The following is a 21,449-nucleotide window of genomic DNA, read 5'->3' on the forward strand; positions in this document are numbered from 1 at the left end:
ATATATATATATGTATGTATATATGTATGTATATTCGATCGATAATTATCAATGTGATTTTTTTAAAATTATTAGTATTCTATTTGCAGCTTTTTAATGTAGAAGTCACGATAGCGATCATTATTGGCTTGTTGAACGCGTGCCTATGCTACCATATGGCTATCTCGTAGCTAATTCGTTTATAAAGATCGACGACAGATTGCTGAAATTTGAAAAAGAGAGGGAGAGAGAGAGAGATCTATCATAGAAAAGTTCTGCTCTAATTGAATCGAAAATGAAAAGGAGCCAACTCGATGAAAGGTCCCTTAACGACCTTCCACGATGATCATGATTTCTTCTCATGGTGGAATCAATGAAAATTCATTTTCCAACGTACCCCTGCTTCATTTTCTAATACTATATTTCAAAATCGATTAAATATGAAATCTAATTAAAATAGAAATTTTTTTTATAAATAAATATTTATATCACGTTGATTTGATTGACAATCATAAATATGAATTTAAACAAATTTCTAGAAATATTGAATGTTAATATAATCGAATTAGCCTTTATAATATATAAAAATAATTTTATTCCATAGATCTGTAATAATATCGTGGAATGAAATGACACTTTGATTGATGATCGAAACAATGTTTTGATAACGTTCTTTGATAGAATGAAAAAAAAAAAAAAAAAAAAAAAAAAAAAGGAAAAAGAAAAGGAAGAAGAATGTGCCGCATACATCGTTGATATCATTCGAAAAATCACTAATTTTTGATGATGTCAAATTGAAACAAATTCGAAATTTGAAAATATTATATTTCCAGTAAAAATGTGAACGTGTGATCTCACGTGAAGTGACCCCATCTGAATTCACTCTTCCCCCTCTTCACCACTTCTCATTTATCCTGAGGATCTTTAAAGGGAACACCTTGCGAAAAGGGTCTCAAGGCAAACCGTCTAAGATGAATATCGCTAATTGTCTTAAGGCGAATGCCTGTAGTAGCACGCGACCGTTGTACCCTCTTTTTAGCGTGGCCCTCCACTCGACACCATTTTTAGACTCCCTTACTCTACTTTTCTTCCCGCCATCGAAGAGATTATCTTGGCATCTCCTTAGAATTTAAAGGGACCGCCGGACGATTCTATCGATACCACTCCCTTTTTGTCGTCGCCCTTCTCCTTCAAAAAAAAAAAATAAAAAAATAAAAAAAAAAGAAATGAACTACCATAGTAAATCATCAACGAACCGTAACAATTTACAAATGTATACATACACACAAACATATATATATATATATATATATGTGTGTGTGTGTGTGTGTATGTATGTATACATTTGTTACGAACAAAGTTCGTTATATTTTTCGGTATAATTAGGATTACGAAATGATCTTAACTCTTTGTTCTCTTTAATTTATTTTTTACCTATCAATAACTCCATAATTAATTTACATAAAAGATCAAAAAAGGATATACCCTAAAATCATGTATTATGAAGATTATTTGAAAAATAAAAAAAAATCAATTTGAAATATTTTTAATTATTTTAAAAATCGCATTGTATAATGTCGAGTCTAATTCGACGTTAGATTTGGTGTGTAAGAAATGTCGACGTTGAGATAAGAATGAAGATTATTTGAAAAATCAAGAAAAATCAAATTGAAATATTTTTAATCATTTTAAAAATCGCATTGTATAATGTCGAGTCTAATTCGATGTTAAAGTTGGTGTGTAAGAAATGTCGACGTTGAGATAAGAATGATAAGCGTTAAAGAATGATTATCAACAAGATTTGAACAATTTTTCTTTTTATCATTTGATCGAATCCAAAATATTCCAAACGATAATTCTCATCGTTATTTTATTTATCAATTTGAATAAAAATTGGAAACTTTTCTGTTGAATCGTTAAATGATCGATCAAATTATTAAAACGATATTCTAACGGTAATTCTCATTCGATGATATTACCTGTTGAATTATTTCTATCAAGTATTCATTATAAATATTTGCTCGTTTTTTTTCTTTTTTTTGTTTTTTTTTTCTTTCCTTTACTCGTCGTCTCTGAAGTGTCTCTTTAAACTCATGGAGAGCCTACGCAGGTACGTCAGAACAGGAAGCAGGGGATGCGCGGTGGCATTCTCGCAGGACGAGGAGTAGTTCGCGAAGGGAAAAGAAAGAAACGTGGAGAGGGGTAGATACACGCGCAGGAGGAGTTGGACTGGGCCCACCAGGTGCACGTATTACCTATAAGGATGAGCACGAAACCAAGTGGGAACCATATGTTGATGCGGCGAAGAACTTGCTGGCACGCGCCACACTCAAACTCGAGCCTTTACACCGCGAAGATCTTTCTCGCCGTGTCTTTTAGTTCGTGCTCTTCGAAAGTTTTTTCTGTTGTTGTTGTTGTTGTTGTTTTTTCTTTTCTTTTTTTCTTTTTTTTCTTTTTTCTTCTTTTTCAATCGACGAACAGACGGGCGAGGAGAGATTGGTGAAGCTTCCCTTTTCCTTTTCTTTTCGATAAAAGAGTGAATTCTAGAATATCGAAGTAACGAAAAAATAAATAAATAAATAAATAATATTCGAACGATTTCACGAGCTATGTGTTTTTTTTTTTTTTTTTTCTTTTTTTTTTTTATTCATTGTGAGAAATTAGATAGTAGAAGATAGATAAGAATGACAAGGATAGGAATAATTCGATCGTGAAAGTGAAATACGATAGAGTTTCCAAGTGAAATCTAAGCTAGGCGATGTTAACGAAGAAAAAAATATATTCTCTTTGAAGGAGGATATGTACGAGATTACTGATGATCTGATTTTAAAACGGTACATGCAGGATTTCAATTGATAATGGCTCTATTATCCAATCATCATAGCGATTATCAATCCTGCTCCTCGGACATGTTAACGTCCACTTATTCGACATCAACTGGAAGGACGTATGATCCACTTTATCCTTCGCCATATAATTCGCCAAATTGCGAACACGTTAAGACAATGTACGGGGAGAATTATGTGTACAAAGGTGAATTAACGCCACGAAGAGAACTTGAGAATCTTGATTATGCGAAAAATTTGGAAACAGAGTATTCGAGAACACCTGAGGGATACGAAAGAGGACCTTGTGGTGTTTTGACACCCGTTACACCACAACGGTTAGTTCGTTTCTTTACGATGTTTTTCTTTTCTTCTCTTCTTTTTTTTTTTCTTTTTTTTTCTTTCTTTATCATTTGTTTCTTCGTATTTTATTTTTCTATTCCTTAGCGACGCTTTTTCCAGGGAAGAAAATTGAACTTTGAAAAAGTTTGAAATTAATCGACGATAATCGGTAACTTTTTTGCTCGATTATTTTTCTCCGTTGTCCTTGTTGCACGATTTTGTTCACATTGTTTGATCACATTGTGAAAAATGTTTCTCACGCACGATTCAAATTTTCCATGGGGAATTTTTTTCTTTTTTTTTTTTCTTTTTTTATTATTTCGAACACATTGAATCGTAACAAATCAACGATTATTTCACAGATACGAGAGTCAACATCAAATGGATCATGGAATGTCACCTAGAACTACCTTGTACGAGGATAATTCAATGGAATATCATCCGACGGCTTACTGTTATGAGAATCTCGCACAAAAACCTAAATATCAATCTATGGAGAGTGACAAGACAGTTTGTACGATTGTCGAGTCGCGAAGAAATTGTTGGGACGCGATATCATCAACGGTTCAGGTTCGAAAGAAAAACATTATATTATTCAACGTTAATTTAATAATTAAAGAAAAAATTTAACAAAAACGGATAAGGTTTTTAACAAAAAAAAAAAAAAAAATTTCACTTCAAAGAAAATTTTCTGATCTTTGAAGATTCTAATTATTTGCGGATATACAAAAGTGAAATCTTTCAGAAGAAAGATAATAATTATATTAAATATATATGTATATATATATATATATATACAATAATATTTAATTTATCGTTGATGAAAAATAATGTTAAAAATAAAAATTTTCTATTCTTCGTTAATCGATCTTTCTTTAAATCTAAAGTAAATTTAAAAGTAAATTTTTCAAATTTGTTTTTATTACTACTTTTTTTATAATAGAAAAATCAATCATCTCCTACGACACAACCAAGAAGAGGAAGACGACGTTCGAGCGATGTACCCCCATCACCAAGTGTTCTCAAAAGGCGTAGATTAGCTGCGAATGCACGGGAGAGACGTCGCATGAATGGTTTGAACGACGCCTTTGATAAATTGCGCGAGGTTGTACCAAGTTTAGGAGCCGATCATAAGCTCAGTAAATTTGAGACTCTTCAAATGGCTCAAACATACATCGCCGCACTTTGTGAATTACTCGAAAAACACGATGGAAAAAGATAAAAAGGTGAGCTCGATCAAAAGTTTCTATTCGTTTGTCTAAAAAAATTCTTATCAATTATTATCGATAGATGCCGAATTAATATTGTTATTAATTATAATTTATTTCTGAGTCAAGAGTATATATATATATATATATATATATATATATACTCTTATTTTGGGTACAAAGTATACCCAAAAATCGTAGTACAAGCCAAAAAGGATTGATTCACCGTGCAAATAATAAATTGCAAATGTATAATCATAATTTTTTTTCATATTGAATATTGTTTTCAAGAAAAAATCAATAATAAAGTTTCAAATCAAGTACACGTGCATTTGAAACGTAACGAAAATCAATCGATTGAAATATTTCACTTTTAATTATTATATTTATATTTGTAAACAATGTCGTGACTTGGTATGAATTGTATTACTACGTTAAGTCTCAATGATACGGTAATTAAAGTAATTCATTTTCTATATTACAATTTAATAAATAATCGTCAGGCTACGTAATATTTTAAAGTCGATTACAACGAACAGGATCACTGAACTTTAATTCGTCAAAATACACGATTGCTTGATTTGTAAATAATGTATTTCTATAGTATAAAGTATGAATTACAATAAACTATAAATCTGCGAATCAATCGTTAAGATGCTGAATATCTCGTAAACGATATTAGTAATTAATTAATTTAATTAAATATAATTTTAATCGCAAATGACCATTATTATGTAAATATGCAAAAAAAGGAAAAAATATAAGTATCCATTTAAACGAACTATGTTGACTTCATAAATCGAAGAAGTTACGAGGTAAAAAAAAAAAATAAATAAATTGTTTAAATGCATTTTGTAATTGACTCAGAACTGTGCAAATTTTTTTTTATTAAATTTTCAACCGAAATATTTGCTTGGACGGACACCCTATAATATATATATATATATATTAACTATATTAATAATTATATTTATATAAGTATTATATTAGTTATATATTATATATTATATTACATAATATATATTATATATATATTATAATATAATATATATAATATATATTAATAATATTTATAATATAATATAAGTTGAAGATGAATTAAACGTAGATATAAATTTTTTGAACAATCCGATATAAAAATTAATTGATAAATTTCATTTGATAAATATTAGATTGAAAAAGAAAAATTGTGATTATCAATTTGCGACGACTGATTATGAATAGATCGTAGCTTAATTAATATGAAAAGTGAGTTGATGATTCTACGTCGAAGGATGTGCCATTAAGAATGTTAATATTCCTGATTTGGTCTGTTCACTTTTATCATCATGTTCCTTCTTATCATTAACTTAGAATATTTCTTTTCTTCTTCTTTTTCTTTTTTTCTTTTTTTTTTTTTGGTAATGTAAATATATAACCTATTAAATAATATTTATTACAACATCTGGTCTGTGTACCTAAATATAATATTTTTATTATACTTGTATAGAATAAATGTGTGCGACTAACGGTGTCCAAAGATTAATCGTAATGAAGATTGATTTTACATTAATTTTTGCATAGGATAATTTTATCGTACAATGACGTATACAATTATGTATTTCCTTTTAATTTTTACTATTTCCGTCCCATTCATAAGATATTCCACACACACACACACACACACACACACACACACACATATATATATATTACAATTAATTTCTAAGCAAAGGACAAAGGATATGTTCTTATAGATAAATATTAGAAAATTAAGGAGATATACAGCATCAGACCAAAGAAGTATTTATATAAATCGTAACTTCGTGTGTCATTGCGATTACTTTTTTTTTTTCCTAACAGTATTCCCGATAGATTTTTTAAGCACGACTCGAAGAAATGTTGTATTCTTGTATTATTATTATTATTATTATTATTATTATTATTATTATTATTATTATTATTATTATTATTATTATTATTATTATTATTATTATTATTATTATTATTATTATTATTATAAGAAATTTTATAAATAAAGCACGGTGAGAAATGAACGATATTCGATTAGATAGTATCACTTTCACGGAACAGCTTGTTAAATAACGAGATCTAGAAGGAAAGCAATTTGAAACCCTTTCTCTTTCTATCTTTTTCTTTTGTAAATAGAAAATATCAATCGAAATTTTTGACAGATAGGTGGAGACGAAGAAATCTGTCATTTCTTCAAACTCATGGGCGGACAACGGATCATGATTTACAATGGGTCCTCGTCAAAGACGATTTGCACGATTATTTTTCCTCTGTCATGTGTATAACATTCTATCGTCCGTGGAATTGTATTAGAAAATTATTGATTCCTATATATTATGCGATAACAAAAGAATTTCATTTTAAAATTGCCACGTTACGGTTTCGAGCGACAGAAAAAGTGAAAGAGAGAGAAAGAGAGAGAGAGAGAGAAGATACGGAAAATATGCGAAATAAGCAGAACGGATTTAACGAAGTGGTTACCGGAATTTTGGGCGTTACTGAAAATGGTCAAACCAAGAAAAGGATCGTACGGAAAATCGATTTTAAATGCGATTTTCACTGACCGTAACCTTCCACAGACAACATCCATTTGATCAGAAAATTAAATTAACAAACCACGAATAATCACATGAGAGAGATAATCATTCGTATAGTCTATATTTGAACTATCCTTCGATACTATTAAACGATATTTTATCATTAATTGAAAAATTAAGAGAAAAGATTTTGTCCTGTTTATTTGCTTTCTTTCTTTTTTTCTTTTCTTTTTTTTTTTTTTGTTTTCTTCCTTTTTTTCCTTTTGTCGTGAATAAACGTACGAATAAAATTTACATGAAAATATTGATTTCAGAGTATCATTAGATATATCGAAGTAAAGGAAAAATTCGTCACGGCACGTTGCAGGTACGAAAGGACGAAGCAACCTCTGATCCAAAAATCTCATGACACCTCGCTATCCTTATGGTGTTAAGAAAGAAATAATATTAGATATATCGAGCTTTACCACCATCTGACACCGTATCGAAAGAATTTGCCACCAATCCTTTCCTTCTGACCGCAAACTCGTTAAACCCTTTTGTCGTAATCATATTTTTCCATCTTTTCTTTCTCTCTCTCTCTCTCTCTCTCTCTCTTTCTCTCTCTCTTTCTATTTTGTTGATTAAGAACAAAAAAATATCGTTAGAAAAATATAAGCATTAAAATTCATAAACTTTCTATCACGATCAAGATTAATATTTGCAAAAAGAAAATTGTAATCTTTTAAATACACATACGTACATATATAATACATACATACATACATATATATATATATATATATGCATCGGTAATGAACAATCATATTGTTTAATGTTATTTTTTTCAAGTCAGCCATCTCACGAAAGTTAAAGGTTACTTTGAAAAATAAACGACGAATTAGTCGCGGCGGTCTTTTAGTTATAGACCGACAAAAGGAGTTGGCTATTAGATTAGTGCTCGAAAGAACTTGCCGACAAGATGACTAAGGTATCCTCGTTTACTAGCTTCGAACTCTTCTAACTGAAGATGTTGTCTTCGAGAGAAGCAAACGAATCCGAGAAAATCATTTTCTCGTCTTCGACAATGGCTTTGCTAACCATTCGCCGGTGATTTCAATGCATGAAATCATACTCATATATATATATATATATATATATATATATATATATATATATATATATATATATATATATATATATATATATACATATATAAATTTTTCTAAATTCGTCCAAGAGAAAATAATAATGAAAACTCATTAATGATCATCCATCGAGATATTTTCATTTGCAAGAGATTTATTTATGAATTTTTTTCACGGGTTTTTCTCTTTTTTTTTTTTTTTTTTTGTTTCTTTCTTCCTTTCTTTCTTTTTTATCCTATCGATAATATATATTTTATAAGATAGAGAGTTTTATGGGGAATATAATCTATTGTATTTCGTTGTGGAGAAACAAGACGAAAACGATGACAGAGAAAGGAGAAAGGACAAACCACAAATGAGCAGCTAGCTCTCCTTCTCTCTCTCTCTCTTTTTCTCAACGGCAGATGCCCGAGAAATTATGTGAATCCGTATGCTACGAAGGAGATCAAAAAGATTCCTATATTCTTATGGTCTTTTATAGAAAAAAAAAAAAAAATTGTTTCACTCTTAAACTGCATTTAAATAAAACCTAAAACGTGCGATCCTACTTCTCCTTTTTCTTCTCGTCAAAATAAGAAAGGACGAGAAAAAAATGTAAAATAAGAAAGAGAGAGAGAGAGAGAGATAAGAAAGAAAAGAAAAGAAAAAAAAAATACGAGCGATCACGCAGATCGTGCCTGTACGTATACACATATATGTATGTGTATCGCGCCGGGGCTATTTCCCGTCTTTTTTCTTTTTTTTTTCCTTTTTTTTTTTTTTTTTACATTCAGCTTCCTTTACGCTTCCTTTTACATTATTCTTCTCGTCGTCCGTTCCTCCCTATTTTTTTTCTTGTTTTCATTTTTTTTGTTTTGTTTTTGTTTTTATTATTATTATCATTTGTCTCCTTTACAGGAAACATATATCTGTTTTTTTTTCTCCTTTTTCTTTCTCCCGTTTTATTTTTATTTTTATTTTTTTTTTATTTTCCTTATTTTCTTTTTTATTTTTTTTTTATTTTTTTTTTTATTTTGTATTTTTTTTTTTTTTTTATTATTTTTTTTCATTGGAACTGCGTCAGTTGCTTCGAAATAAAAGAACCGGTAAGTGAGTCTCGGTACCCTATCATCAGAGTGATAACATATGAAACGTTCTCTTCGTTGGTAGTCTCTGCGTGTCCTACGTTAGAATATAAATCAATTTGTGAGAAAGGAATAAGAAAAAAAAAAAAAGAAAAAAAAAAGAAAGAAAAAAAATAAAGGAAAAACAAAAGAAATCAAAGAAGAGAATACATCTCATGATCGTGTCATAATTATACATTATAATCGAATAATAATGTAATCCTGAAATTATTTTTCAGGCAACATGCTCCCCTCTTCCGTGCGTCTCCATGGGACTCTCCCGATGGGTGCATATGAAAATTCATAGTTCGTACACACATATATATATATATATATATACCCCATATCGCGAGTATTATTACCGTATTCTCGTAACACAGTATTATCGACACGGCACGCGCCCTGTCCGAAATATGGTGAACAGATGAGCACGATGAATACTTTCAGAACTTGTGGTACCGTATTCACCATGAATCGCGAAAATGATTCCGACATCGTGGCATAGTGATTTTCCAAGACCTTCGAAGAATATAATATATCAATACATGTACATGTACATATATATATACATACACCATACGCAGAAAAAGTCGCGTATACCAAGTGTTACCAACAAATCATTTGGATCGCTACGATTAATGTTTCCAGATAATTTCCGTCGTCATTCTCTTTAAAGTTTCTTATTAAATAAACGTATCTATGCTATAAAATTGAATCCGACATTGTCCCGTTTCATTTTATAACGTGCGATAATAATTTTATTTGAATTATATACATATATATATATATATATATATCAGTTATACGGAAGTAGATCGTTAGCCATCGGACTAGTTGAGATAAAAGAATAAAAATAAAAGGAAAATGAAAAAAGAAAAAGAAGAAGAAGAAGAAGAAGAAGAAGAAGAATAAAAAAAGGAAGGAAGAAACGTTTATTCTATCGTGCAATTAAGATGTAGTTAACCCTCTGTATCTTTCTCCGTTTATGGTAGCCCGGCAATTGACTACGGACACGCTTCGCCGACCGGCCCTGTAACCGATGCAACAGATGACACTGACTTCTCGATGGCACCAGCCTACCTATCACGAGGGTACGGGCATCCCCATTTGTTCTTCGTCCTGTGGACTCGTGCCATGTGGTGATGGCCCTCCTCCGACCCAGAAACCAACCCCCGACACGTCATCGAAATACCTAATTTATTTTTCGACTACATTGACTCTCTCTCTTCTCCCCACTCCCCACTCCTCCTCCTCCTACTCCTCCTCCTCCTCCTTTCCCTCTCTACAATCCTCCCACCCCCTCCCCTCCAAACCTACATTTCCCGTTCATTTTATTTTCATTCGTTTGCTATATACGTTGCAATAATATTGAACAATGAATTGTACTTGTTTAATTAAATATGTAAACATTTTGCACGAGTAAGATTATAACAAATCGCTTTAAACGGTTAACGAATAGAGTACTGTAACGTTAGAGAATTGCAAGGGTTAAGTAGTAACATTTTCTTCGACTAACTTCGTACGGTATCTTAGAAGAAGATTACCAGTTGAGAGGACGAGAAGACACTTATCCTATCTTAGCGGACCCGATCAGTCTCTCTTAGTTCAATGGAATCGTTCCTCGCGAGCCTTAGTCGCGAACGATTTTCTCTCAAGTTCGACAGGAAACGTCCATTAGAGAGATCTTCTCGAAGGTGGATTTATGGTTTCGAGATCCGCCTTTTTTCTTCTTTCTCTTTTTTCCTTTCTTTTCTTTTTTTGTTTTGTTTTATCTCTCTCTCTCTCTCTCTCTCTCTCTCGTTTGCTTTCTTTTTTCTTTTTTGGAGTGCCACGTCACGTGGCATACTGCGGGTAACTTTTTTGCCATTCTCTCTTTTACACAAATTCACGAACCTGATAATTTTACGACGATTTTAAAGTTGTCACCAATCGGCATATAATCGTTCCAACCGAAGAGTCATTGTTACTATTCTAAGGTTCTAAGCGAAGTGTCATGTTTTGTACAGCGGGGTGTCAAAGGATAAAAGAAACCCGGTGCATCATTTTTTACGTTCATCTTTAACGTTTTTGCCGATCAATAGGATCAATGAGAAACTAACGGAGTTTCCTTTATCGTGCGATCTTTTTAAAAATATCATTTGAAAATAGAACGATCTTTCTATATAATTCCTGATCATTCAAGATATAAATATTGAATAATGAGAATATATAAATTTTTTTTCGAAAGAAATGTCATTGTAAAGTAAAATAAAATTTCACATACGTTATTCATAAAACGTCATATCTCTGTTGTATTGATTCATAGATAATATATCATTTTATTATAACAAATTCGTCAATTATCAATTCTATATAAGTTTAGACAAAAAATTAATGATAAAATAATAATGTCGTTTAATTTTTACAAATATTTTACAAAAAAGAAAAAGTATCCGTGATATTTTCAACATTTCATACAACTAATATAACTTTACGCAATTATAATTATCCGCCCCCATTCCCTTTTCCCCTATAAATTCGAACACGTCTTAGGAAACCGTTTTCTTTTTTCTTTTTTCTCCCATATTTATATAGTATCGTTTCATTCGTGGATCATTTAAGAAGGTTCAAATCGTTTCTTGACTAGGGTCACTTGAATACGATTAAATATATAGAGCCAATTGTCATTGTCGAGGGATTATGAAGAAACGGGAGGGAGGGGTCGCTAGGGCATGACCGACGTAGGGTGCCACGTGCAATTGCACCCCACGTGCCAGTCGCGTGGCAGCCGAGTCTCGGATCGCTGGTGGATCGACGATGAGCTCGCTACGGCATGCCAGGCCACCACTCTGAAGCCGTAATGTCGTAATGTCGTCTCTCTCTCTCTCTCTCTCTCTCTCTCTCTCTCTCTTTCTCTCTTTCTCTCTCTGTCGCTCACTCTTCTGTGTCATGTGCGAGAAATCGTTGGGCTCGACGAAGCATGACGGCACGCGACTATACCACGAGAAAGAGAATGAGAGAGAGAGAGAGAGAGAGAGAGAATGCCATTGGAGAGTCTTCGCAAACGCATCCTTTTTAATACGTTAACCGTCCGCTCACCTACTCGAGATACTAACTTCGCGTACTCTCACGAATTCCATACTTCTTAGAGATGGGAAGAACAAGAAGAACCACACGAGGACGAGGACGTTGTTGGATTCGAAAGAGGTTCGAACGTTGTCGATCGGGCGCGCATAAACGAGCGTGACTCGACGGAATTACGTATCCGTTGTTTAGAATTTATTGTGGTTAACGGGAAGATGATGACCGTACGATTATCCTAAGTATCGTCTTTTATCCTTTACCGTACATCTCTCATCGTTCCTCCTAACGCTATGTTTAGTCACGGGAATTTAAATTCTCAACTCCCACATGAATATTGAAGTTTTTAGCAGTCGCAGGGATATGGGGGAATACAAAAAAAAAAAAAAAAAAAAAAGAAAAGAAAAAAAAAAGGAGAAAGAGAAGAAGAAAAATGGCTGTCCATAAAACGACGTACACGACATACTTATTTTACGATCGATCCCTTCGTCGTACTTGACATTTTTCTCTCTTTCCTTTTTCTTTCCTTTTTCTTTCTCTCTTTTTTTTTTTTTTTATTTATTATTTGTTTTTTTTCCTTTTTTTTTCTTTTTTTTTTATATCGTGTACAACGAAGGAGACTTAGCATTTGCAAAGAATGGGTAACCGAGCGTATCGTTTCTCTCTAACGAACCTCATGCATTTTGACCGTTGACCGCGAACTTATCAGATATCATTGAAATCTCCCGCCGAAAAGGTGCCACGTGATCTCCGAGGCGTAACGATGACGTTGTTAACAGTCACGAAGGAAAACGTTCTCGTGTTCATGAATTGCGAAAACAGTACACGCGTCAATTTTCATTTAAATTTCGCGCTTTAATGTACGACCATTGGCGAGGAGTTAGAGCGCGGTCGTTTCGAATTAACCAGAACGAATTTTACTACTGTTTGTGCTTGCCGCTGGCGCGTGCTTGGTCTCGACAAAAATTCATTTTATTTTTCTCATAGACAATAAAGAGAAAGAGAATACATGTGTCTGTGTATGTGTGTGTATCTGTATGTGTGTGTTCCGTTAAGTTGTATAAAATATTTTTTGAGAGGGAAGCAGCGATTTCCGTAAAAGTGTATAACAATAAACGAGGGTAGGTGCCGCGACGATGCGTGTCGAGAAACAATCAAAAAAAGGTGGATCGATTTCAATATGTTACCTCGACTATGTCTAATGATTCATAAATTGGCTCGAGCCCTACCCCAGGTTATAGACATACTATATTCTATATACTACTACCACTACTATTACTAATACTACTCACTATAGTTTATTGACGATCACGTTAGGGGTGGGCTCGAAACGATAGAGAACGGCCCATCTTATTATTCGACGATTATTGAAATAAAGTTTGATGGATAAAATTGATCGATCGATCGATCGATCGATCGATCGATCGATCGATCGATCCGAAAATCTTGATTAGTTGATAGAAATAATGTAAGGAGAGGAAAGGATTTCATAAAAGTATTTGCATGATTTATAAATTGATAATAACAATAATCGTCGTCACAATTTTTCCTTTCTCTCATTATTATTATTATTATTATTCTTATTATTACTATTATTATTATTACTTCTTTTTTTTTTCTTCTTTTTTGTTTTTTTAATTAACAATCTCCTTTGACCAATGTAAAAACGATATTATCCCTGTGTCCGGTGATTAACGGCAGCGTCAACGAAAACAAAATTGATAATAATAATAATAATCATTCTCGCTCTTTTTTCTTTCTCTCATTATTATTATTTCTTTCTGCCCTTTCTCTCTCTCTCTCTCTCTCTCTCTCTCTTTTTTTTTTTAATTATCAATCTCCTTTTGACCAATCGTAAAAACGATATTATCTCTATGTCCGATGATAACGCAATTGTATAACTAAATTTATGTATATTCACGGTCCGATAGTTGTTGGCGCCCTTCTTACTTCAGTTAATTTAGAATAATTAATCGTCAGGATATCTTCACACATTGCTGAATCCACCTTGCTAGTATTCTGTTCTTTGATCAAATTGGAAATGATCATTGCGACCCCCTTCTTCACTCGTTCATATCTACCCTATTATACGATAGTTTTCATTTCTTTTTAACGATGAGAAACCATAAGAATATTCATTTTCAAGTTATAAAATACAAATGATATAACGAAAAGGAATAAATTTAACTTTTCATCTAAACGTTCGTATCTGTCATATTACGATACTTTTTCATCCTTTTTACGAGCAAATTTTAAAATATATTCATTTTCAAGTAGTATAAAATTCAATGATATAACAAAGGAATAAATTAATGTTATATCTTTGCTGCTAGTCCATATATATATAAATATAAATATATATAGAAATACATATATATATATATATATATTTCTTTCTTTTCACTCACAATCAGACGTAGAGTAAGAATGACGAGGCAGATGTCAGAACTCGTAGGTACTTCCTAGGTGGCGATATTGTCGGCAACATCTGGCCAGCCGTTATCCGTTGCCAGGGTAACGTCGTTGATCCTATAATTCTCCGATTAACGCCGTGCACCACGTCTTTCTCTCTCTCTCTCTCTCTCTCTCTCTTTCTTTTTATCTCTTTCATTCTTTCTTGCACGGCACACATATAGTAGCTCGTGCGCGAATGCACGAAATGATACCTGCGCGAAGGATTTCATGCGCTTCTTTACGGAAAACGATGCACCTAATCGACGCTGACTTGCAGTCGAAGCGAGTCTAGCTCGACTCGGTGCTTCTGTAGAAAGTTTCCTTAGGTACGATCACTCGGCACTGTCGAGCGTGTTAATTAAAGACGGCGCCGGATAAATGACTAAGCTTTGCTACTGCGAACTCGTTTATACATATAAATATATATATATATATATATATATGTGTGTGTGTGTGTGTGTGTGTGTGTAGTTAATGGTATCAATCGATGATATATCAAAAGTCACGAATGATTTAATGCGTCTATGTAAGAAGTAATCTATAACGTAGATTTTATAGCTTTGTATCTATATATATATATAATATATGTATATATGTATGAATTGTATTATACTTGTAATATTATGTTAGCTTACCCCTTTTTTATGACGTACGATATATTTAATAATAATAATAATAATGTATAAATATAAAAATGAAATATAGATTGATCAGAGACTTAACCGGTATATTCACACGTTTAACTTATGTCAATTATTATGGCATATGATATATACTATTAATAATAATAATAATATTAATAATAATGTATAAATATAAAAATGAAATATAGATTGATTAGAGACGTAACAACCGGTGTTTATATGTTTCGTACCAAACGGTAATATCTTGTATCATTACTGTACAAACAGTAAATACATATTATTCTTGATCTTACCCCTTTTTTATGACGTACGATATATTTAATAATAATAATAATAATAATAATAATGTATAAATATAAAAATGAAATATAAATTGATCAGAGACTTAACCGGTATATTCACACGTTTAACTTATGTCAATTATTATGACATATGATATATATTATTAATAATAATAATAATAATAATAATGTATAAATATAAAAATGAAATATAGATTGATTAGAGACGTAACAACCGGTGTTTATATGTTTTGTACCAAACGGTAATATCTTGTATCATTACTGTACAAACAGTAAATACACATCATTCTTGACTTCTTAGTAATCGACATGTAAACGATGATGTATTATAGATAGTTTTTGACGACATGTCAGGGAAATAAAAAAATTTCAAAAATTAAAAAAAATATCTTTCGATAGTTTTCGCGAATGACGATCCAACGTCAAGTTCGATGATATATGCGTATCCTCGTGACCTTTCGATCGTATCATCAACGAAGAGAGGAACATATCTCTCTCTCTCTCTCTCTCTCTCTCTCTCTCTCTTTCTCTTTCTCTCTCTCTCTCTCTCTTTTTCTCTCCCACTCATGGTAGCCATCTTAGAAACGGATCATCGGGACGTAAAGTCGGTAACGGCGGGTTCACGGCTTCCCATAAAGACGAGCCGTATATATTTACATAGGCTCGCACGAGCATGAATAAATAAATAAACGAGCAAGTAAGTAAAATAAAAGTAAATAAATAAATAAAACGGTCAACGATTTGCATGGGTTTCTTGTATGCCTACCGGCACGGCCTTACTTTTTCCTTCCGTCTCCTTCTCACTCTACTTCTCCTCTCCCGCCCCCCTCGTCCCCCGCCGTTTACTTTTTTTTCTCCTTCTCCTTTTTCATCCACCATTTTCTTTTCTTTTCTTTTTTTGTGTGTGTATGCTTTTTTTTTTTTTGCTTTTACCCTCTCTCTCTCTCTCTCTCTGTCTCTCTCTGTCTCAAAGCCGCAGGCAAGGGAGCCATTTATGAGATGGACAACCACCCAGAGCTGGTTATGGGGCAGGAGGAGAGGGGGAGGAGAAGGGGCACTCGAATTAGCGATTTCTTAAATCTGAATCCCTCCCCCCCTCACCCAGATATTACGCGGAGAGATTGATTCGAGAGAAAATAGAAGAATCTTGAGTTTCGTTGTCTACGATCAAGCGTTTCTGTAGTTCCTTGGAGAAAGAGACACAAATTTTTTGTCCCACTTTTAGCCACATAGCCTGGCAAGAGAAAACGTGCATGATCGAGCACAACGAATCTGATAATAAAAGAATTATTGAATGAACGGAGAAATGGACTCTTATGAGTGTGTTAGATCAATTACAAATATCCTACATTAAGATTTAACCAAATATATACAACTATATACAACTATAATGGCACAGATTTTATAATGTGCCATTATTTCCCATTAAAGAGATATTAACTCGAGACGATTATCGAAAATTATGGGGAAATAAAAAAAAAAGATTTAATGCTCATCTGTGTAATGGAAAAGTTTCCAAATTTCTTTTTTCTTTTTCTTCTTTTTTTTCTTTTTTTTTCTTTTTTTTTTTTTTTTTTTTTTTTTTTTAAAGCCACATTTATTATTCGTCGCGTTAAATGCCACCGACGTTTTTAAATATTAAAAGTATATATTTCTAATGTAAAAAAAAAAAAAAAAATAGAAGACTATTACCGTGTATTCTCTTCTATTTTGTTTATCGAGAAAATATTATATTAAAGATATTGGATGAGTGCAAAAATTAAATTGATTTTTATAAAATTGATTCTTATCGTTGAACGTATGAGTTAGATGAATTAAAAACTGTTTTCACTTTTTAATGACATTTTCACGCATGACATCAATTCATCTCGAAAAGTTGAAATTATTCATAGTAATTAATATTTCACGTTAAATGATAATTGAAATTAATCTTTTTTCGTTTTTCATTTTTTATAATAAAAAAAAAAAACAAAAAAAAAAAGAAAAAAAAACAAAAAAAAAAAGAACAAAATAAAGAAAAAAAAGAAGAAGAATTCCACGGAACTCGGGATTATTATTAATTTCTTTAAAATCATTTGTCTCAAAACGAAGAGTTAAACGCAAATACAGATGGGAGAGACAGAGAGAGAAAGAGAGAGGCAGAGAGAGAGAGAGAGAGACAGAGAGAGAGAGAGAGAGAGAGAGAGAGAGAGAAAAGAAAAAAGAAGAAGAAAAAAAAAAGAAAAAAAGAAAAAATAGTATTTATTTGAACAAAATTCTTTATCTCGACGTTGTTAACATTACGATCGCATGGAAGATCCACAAAGTTTCCCAAGGCGTTCTATGATCTCTCGCGTTCTCTAAGGTCTACTCGCGATTCTTACGAAGAGTTAAGAATACTCGACTAACGATTCGTCGACTCCCGCGAAGCTTCGTCATGCTTGCAAACTATCCCGGACGAAGAGACGAGAACGGACTTGGCGACGTGTGGATGCATCTTCTAGCTGTTGTATTTGTGAGTTAGCGAATGTTTGTGTGGACGCGAGCACGAGGACCTCAAGGATATGCTTTCTCGGTATATCACCCGGTGGAACAGTGACTGTCACAACTTTGAGCCTCGAAGGAGATACAACGAACTACCGGTATGATGAAACTCAACCGTCTAGTACTTGAGTTCATACTCGAAATCTAACGTTTAACTCGTAGTTTTGAATTTCACCATATTCACCTTATTCATGCAATCGTTATTTCTCATATCATTTATTTTATTATCATTTATTAATTAATTAATTGACCATATTAATTGGATATATTAGGGGGAATCGAAAAGTAATGTCGCTTTTTTCAATTAAATTCAAACGAATAAATTTTTAACAAATTTTTCTTTTTAATCACAATCAAATATTGACATGCATAGAAACGACATTACTTTCCGGTCCCCCTAATATATATATATATATATATATGTAATATTGTTAATTGTTGAAAAAATTATGGGACGAAATTTATATTAAGTATTACTGAGGTCAAATAAATGAGAAAAAGATTCATGTAAACTTATGTCCAAAAATGTTTTATTAAAAAGAATATCTGATTTATTTTTGAAATCGTTCTTTTTCTTTTTTTTTCTTTTTTGTTTTTTTTTTTTTTTTCTTTTGAACTTTTATTTATGGAGGTCAAGGAAATGACTTGATTTATAAAAAAAAAAAAAAAAAAAAAGAAAAAAAAAAATACGATATTATATTCAAAAAATACATTTACGATTATTTCCAATGGAATTTGAATATTAGAAAGAGTTTGGCAATTGCTAATTCGACGAATGATAGTTCTTGCATTCTTTCAGAAATGAAAAATATTCGAAATATTTCTTATGATTGTCATAATAAATCATAAATATCTTTAAAATCATATATCTATTGAATAAATTTATATAAACTTTTTTAATCTATTTAAAACTCAATAATACGTAGTATATGTTTTTTCCCATACTTTTTGGACACCCTATATATATATATATATATATATTTTATATTGTATGTGAATTTCAAGTGAAATTAATTAAATGGAATTATTGAATTATAATCGATTGAGAATTAATAACAAATTAATGCTAATTACTTGGAAAAGAGACACCGGAAATAGTATGAATTGTAAAGGATTAAGTCCCTCCCCACTCCTCCCCCCCATTTACTGCACAGTCATTAACTATTCTACGTATCAAACATTTCTGTTATTCGTTTTATACCTGTTATAGAATCTTAATGTCAATGAATTCCTTTTCCTCGACGGCTATTTATATATCATTTCGTTACTTTAAATTCTATTTATTATATATCTCTGATCATAAAGTATTTTACTTATCAAAATTCATCCTAACAATTTTATTTACAATAATATTCCTTTTAATAATAATCCTTTTAAAGATCATTCGTGAATTAAAATATTTTCATCTTCTTCATCATTACAATTATATCGTACAATAGATACAATAAATCTTTTTCATTACAATTTGTAATTATTATTGAATAAATAAATGATCCTTGATAAATATGTGTTTATCATATAGGAATACAATTTTTTCATCTTCTTCATCATTATAATTATATCGTAAAATAGATTCAATAAATCTTTTTCATTATAATTTGTAATTATTATTGAATAAATAAATGATCCTTGATAAATACGTGAGTATCAGTGGGTGCAAAACAGGCCGTTTCAGATAATTTCATTAGTATCAATTAAGTCGTTCTCAGGATCGGCTCGAGTATTTTACGATACGAGATAATGTCACGCGCCGGCGAGTTCTCTCGCCGTTTTGCTTGCCGTTAAAAGTACTCTCAACGTCTTCTCAACTTGCTCTTGAGCACCGACCAATGCCGCGGAATCACAGTAAATAAGTAATTAGCACCGTTACCTGAATGCGTTATGTCCAGTCAACGGTATTTATAAATAAACGAGAAAAAAGAAAGAAAGATAGAGAGAGAGAGAGGGGGGGGAGGGGGGTTGGGAAGAGAGAGAGAAAAATGGATGGGTGGGTGGGGGGAGGGGGCGGTGGAGGAAATTGAAAACAAGCGCATTAGATGGTAAATCTATAGAAACGACGATCGTGCCATTTTGATTTTGTATATGTAGACGTAAGTAGACGCATATATGCGTATACATATGAATGAGATATTCGACAAAAAAAAAAAAGAAGTAGAAGAAGAAGATGAAGAATGTGAAAAGAAAAAGGACAACGAACCAGAGAACGATTTCGAGTGTTGCCATTAATGTCTTTCCTTTTTTTCTTTTTTTTTTTTTTTTTTCTTTTTTCTACTTAGTCAAGTACTTTACTTTTAAATGCATCAATTTATTTTCTCTTGCTTTCAAATCTTTCGAACAGGATGGATTATATTATGTAGTAATGCTTGCGCCTTCGTTAATTAGTAATCAAGGATAAATTGAAAGAATTATATTAGAATCTCACGTTTATTAATGTTAATAAAATGTACGTAATGATTTTAAAATGAAATAAATTAAGGACGTTTTGAAAAATTATCGTGTAAAATAAATTAATTTCATAGTTGTTGTTATTAGAAAATATATGATATCCTTGTTATAGCAACTGTCCTTCCCTTTGTTTGTCTTTGTTTTCTTTTTTTTCTTTTGTCCTTTTTTTCCTTTTTTTTTTCTTTTTTGTTAATTTTCAATTATTTCTAATAAAACGAAGAGACTTGCGCGTAGCGATACGTTCTCGATAGCATAGAGCGTGGCTAATAGCTACGACAAACTGTTAATGGGCCAATAAAATCGTAGGATATATATAACAGAAATAGACGCTCGTTTGATCCAGGGTCAGAAGAACGAAGAGAGAAGCATCATGGTGGTCATAACGAAGCGCGAACTTTTGCGGAAGGGAATTTAACGAGGACGACGATCGAAAAAGGAAATTACGTTCATTTAATCGATCGTATATTATCGAGGACGGTAGACAGGAAGTCGGTGCGTCGATAAGCGAGCATAAATCATTATTATTTTACTTGGAAGGAGGACCTCTTAGTCTCTCTTCCGAGCATAGCATAGTATGTATATTTGCTGTCCTGTGAACGCGTCGTATTTTACAACACGATGAATCGAATAAAGGCGTCGTGTGGTACCTTAATGACCGGCTTGATTGCTCAGGCTGAAAGAAAGAAAGATGAAGAAAAAAAAAAAAAAAACAAACAAAAAAAATTAGCAACAACTATTCCCACCGTCTTACAGTAGTACCGAATCTCTCTAACTTACAGTAAAATACTTTTCAAAATATTAATTTAATAGGTATTAATTCTTTTTTTTTTTTTTTTTTTTTTTTTACATTTTTCTAATCTATTTATGAATTATGTCTTATATTATGTA

The 21,449-nt window shown here is 31.9% G+C and overlaps 2 protein-coding genes across 2 annotated transcripts in view; one reads left to right on the forward strand and one right to left on the reverse strand.

The window, feature by feature from the left end:
- The window catches only part of LOC124423627 (KICSTOR subunit 2-like), a 35,558-nt gene that overhangs the window by 10,610 nt on the left and 3,499 nt on the right, over window positions 1-21,449 (reverse strand). The window lies entirely within an intron of this gene.
- On the forward strand, window positions 2,838-4,368 carry LOC124423628 (heart- and neural crest derivatives-expressed protein 1-like). The gene is made up of 3 exons (XM_046961568.1): window positions 2,838-3,142; window positions 3,509-3,710; window positions 4,090-4,368. Exons 1-3 carry the CDS (start codon window positions 2,838-2,840, stop codon window positions 4,366-4,368), a joined length of 786 nt encoding a protein of 261 aa, XP_046817524.1.

This window comes from Vespa crabro, chromosome 4 (assembly GCF_910589235.1).
Source record: "Vespa crabro chromosome 4, iyVesCrab1.2, whole genome shotgun sequence".
NCBI lineage: Eukaryota > Metazoa > Arthropoda > Insecta > Hymenoptera > Vespidae > Vespa > Vespa crabro.

Excerpts from the sequence above, each read along its gene's own strand:
- LOC124423628 (XM_046961568.1), top strand. The coding sequence starts at position 2,838 with ATGGCTCTATTATCCAATCATCATAGCGATTATCAATCCTGCTCCTCG. Across the intron at positions 3,143-3,508 it reads ACACCCGTTACACCACAACG|ATACGAGAGTCAACATCAAA; the intron begins GTTAGTTCGTTT and ends ATTATTTCACAG. Across the intron at positions 3,711-4,089 it reads GGGACGCGATATCATCAACG|AAAAATCAATCATCTCCTAC; the intron begins GTTCAGGTTCGA and ends TTTTTATAATAG.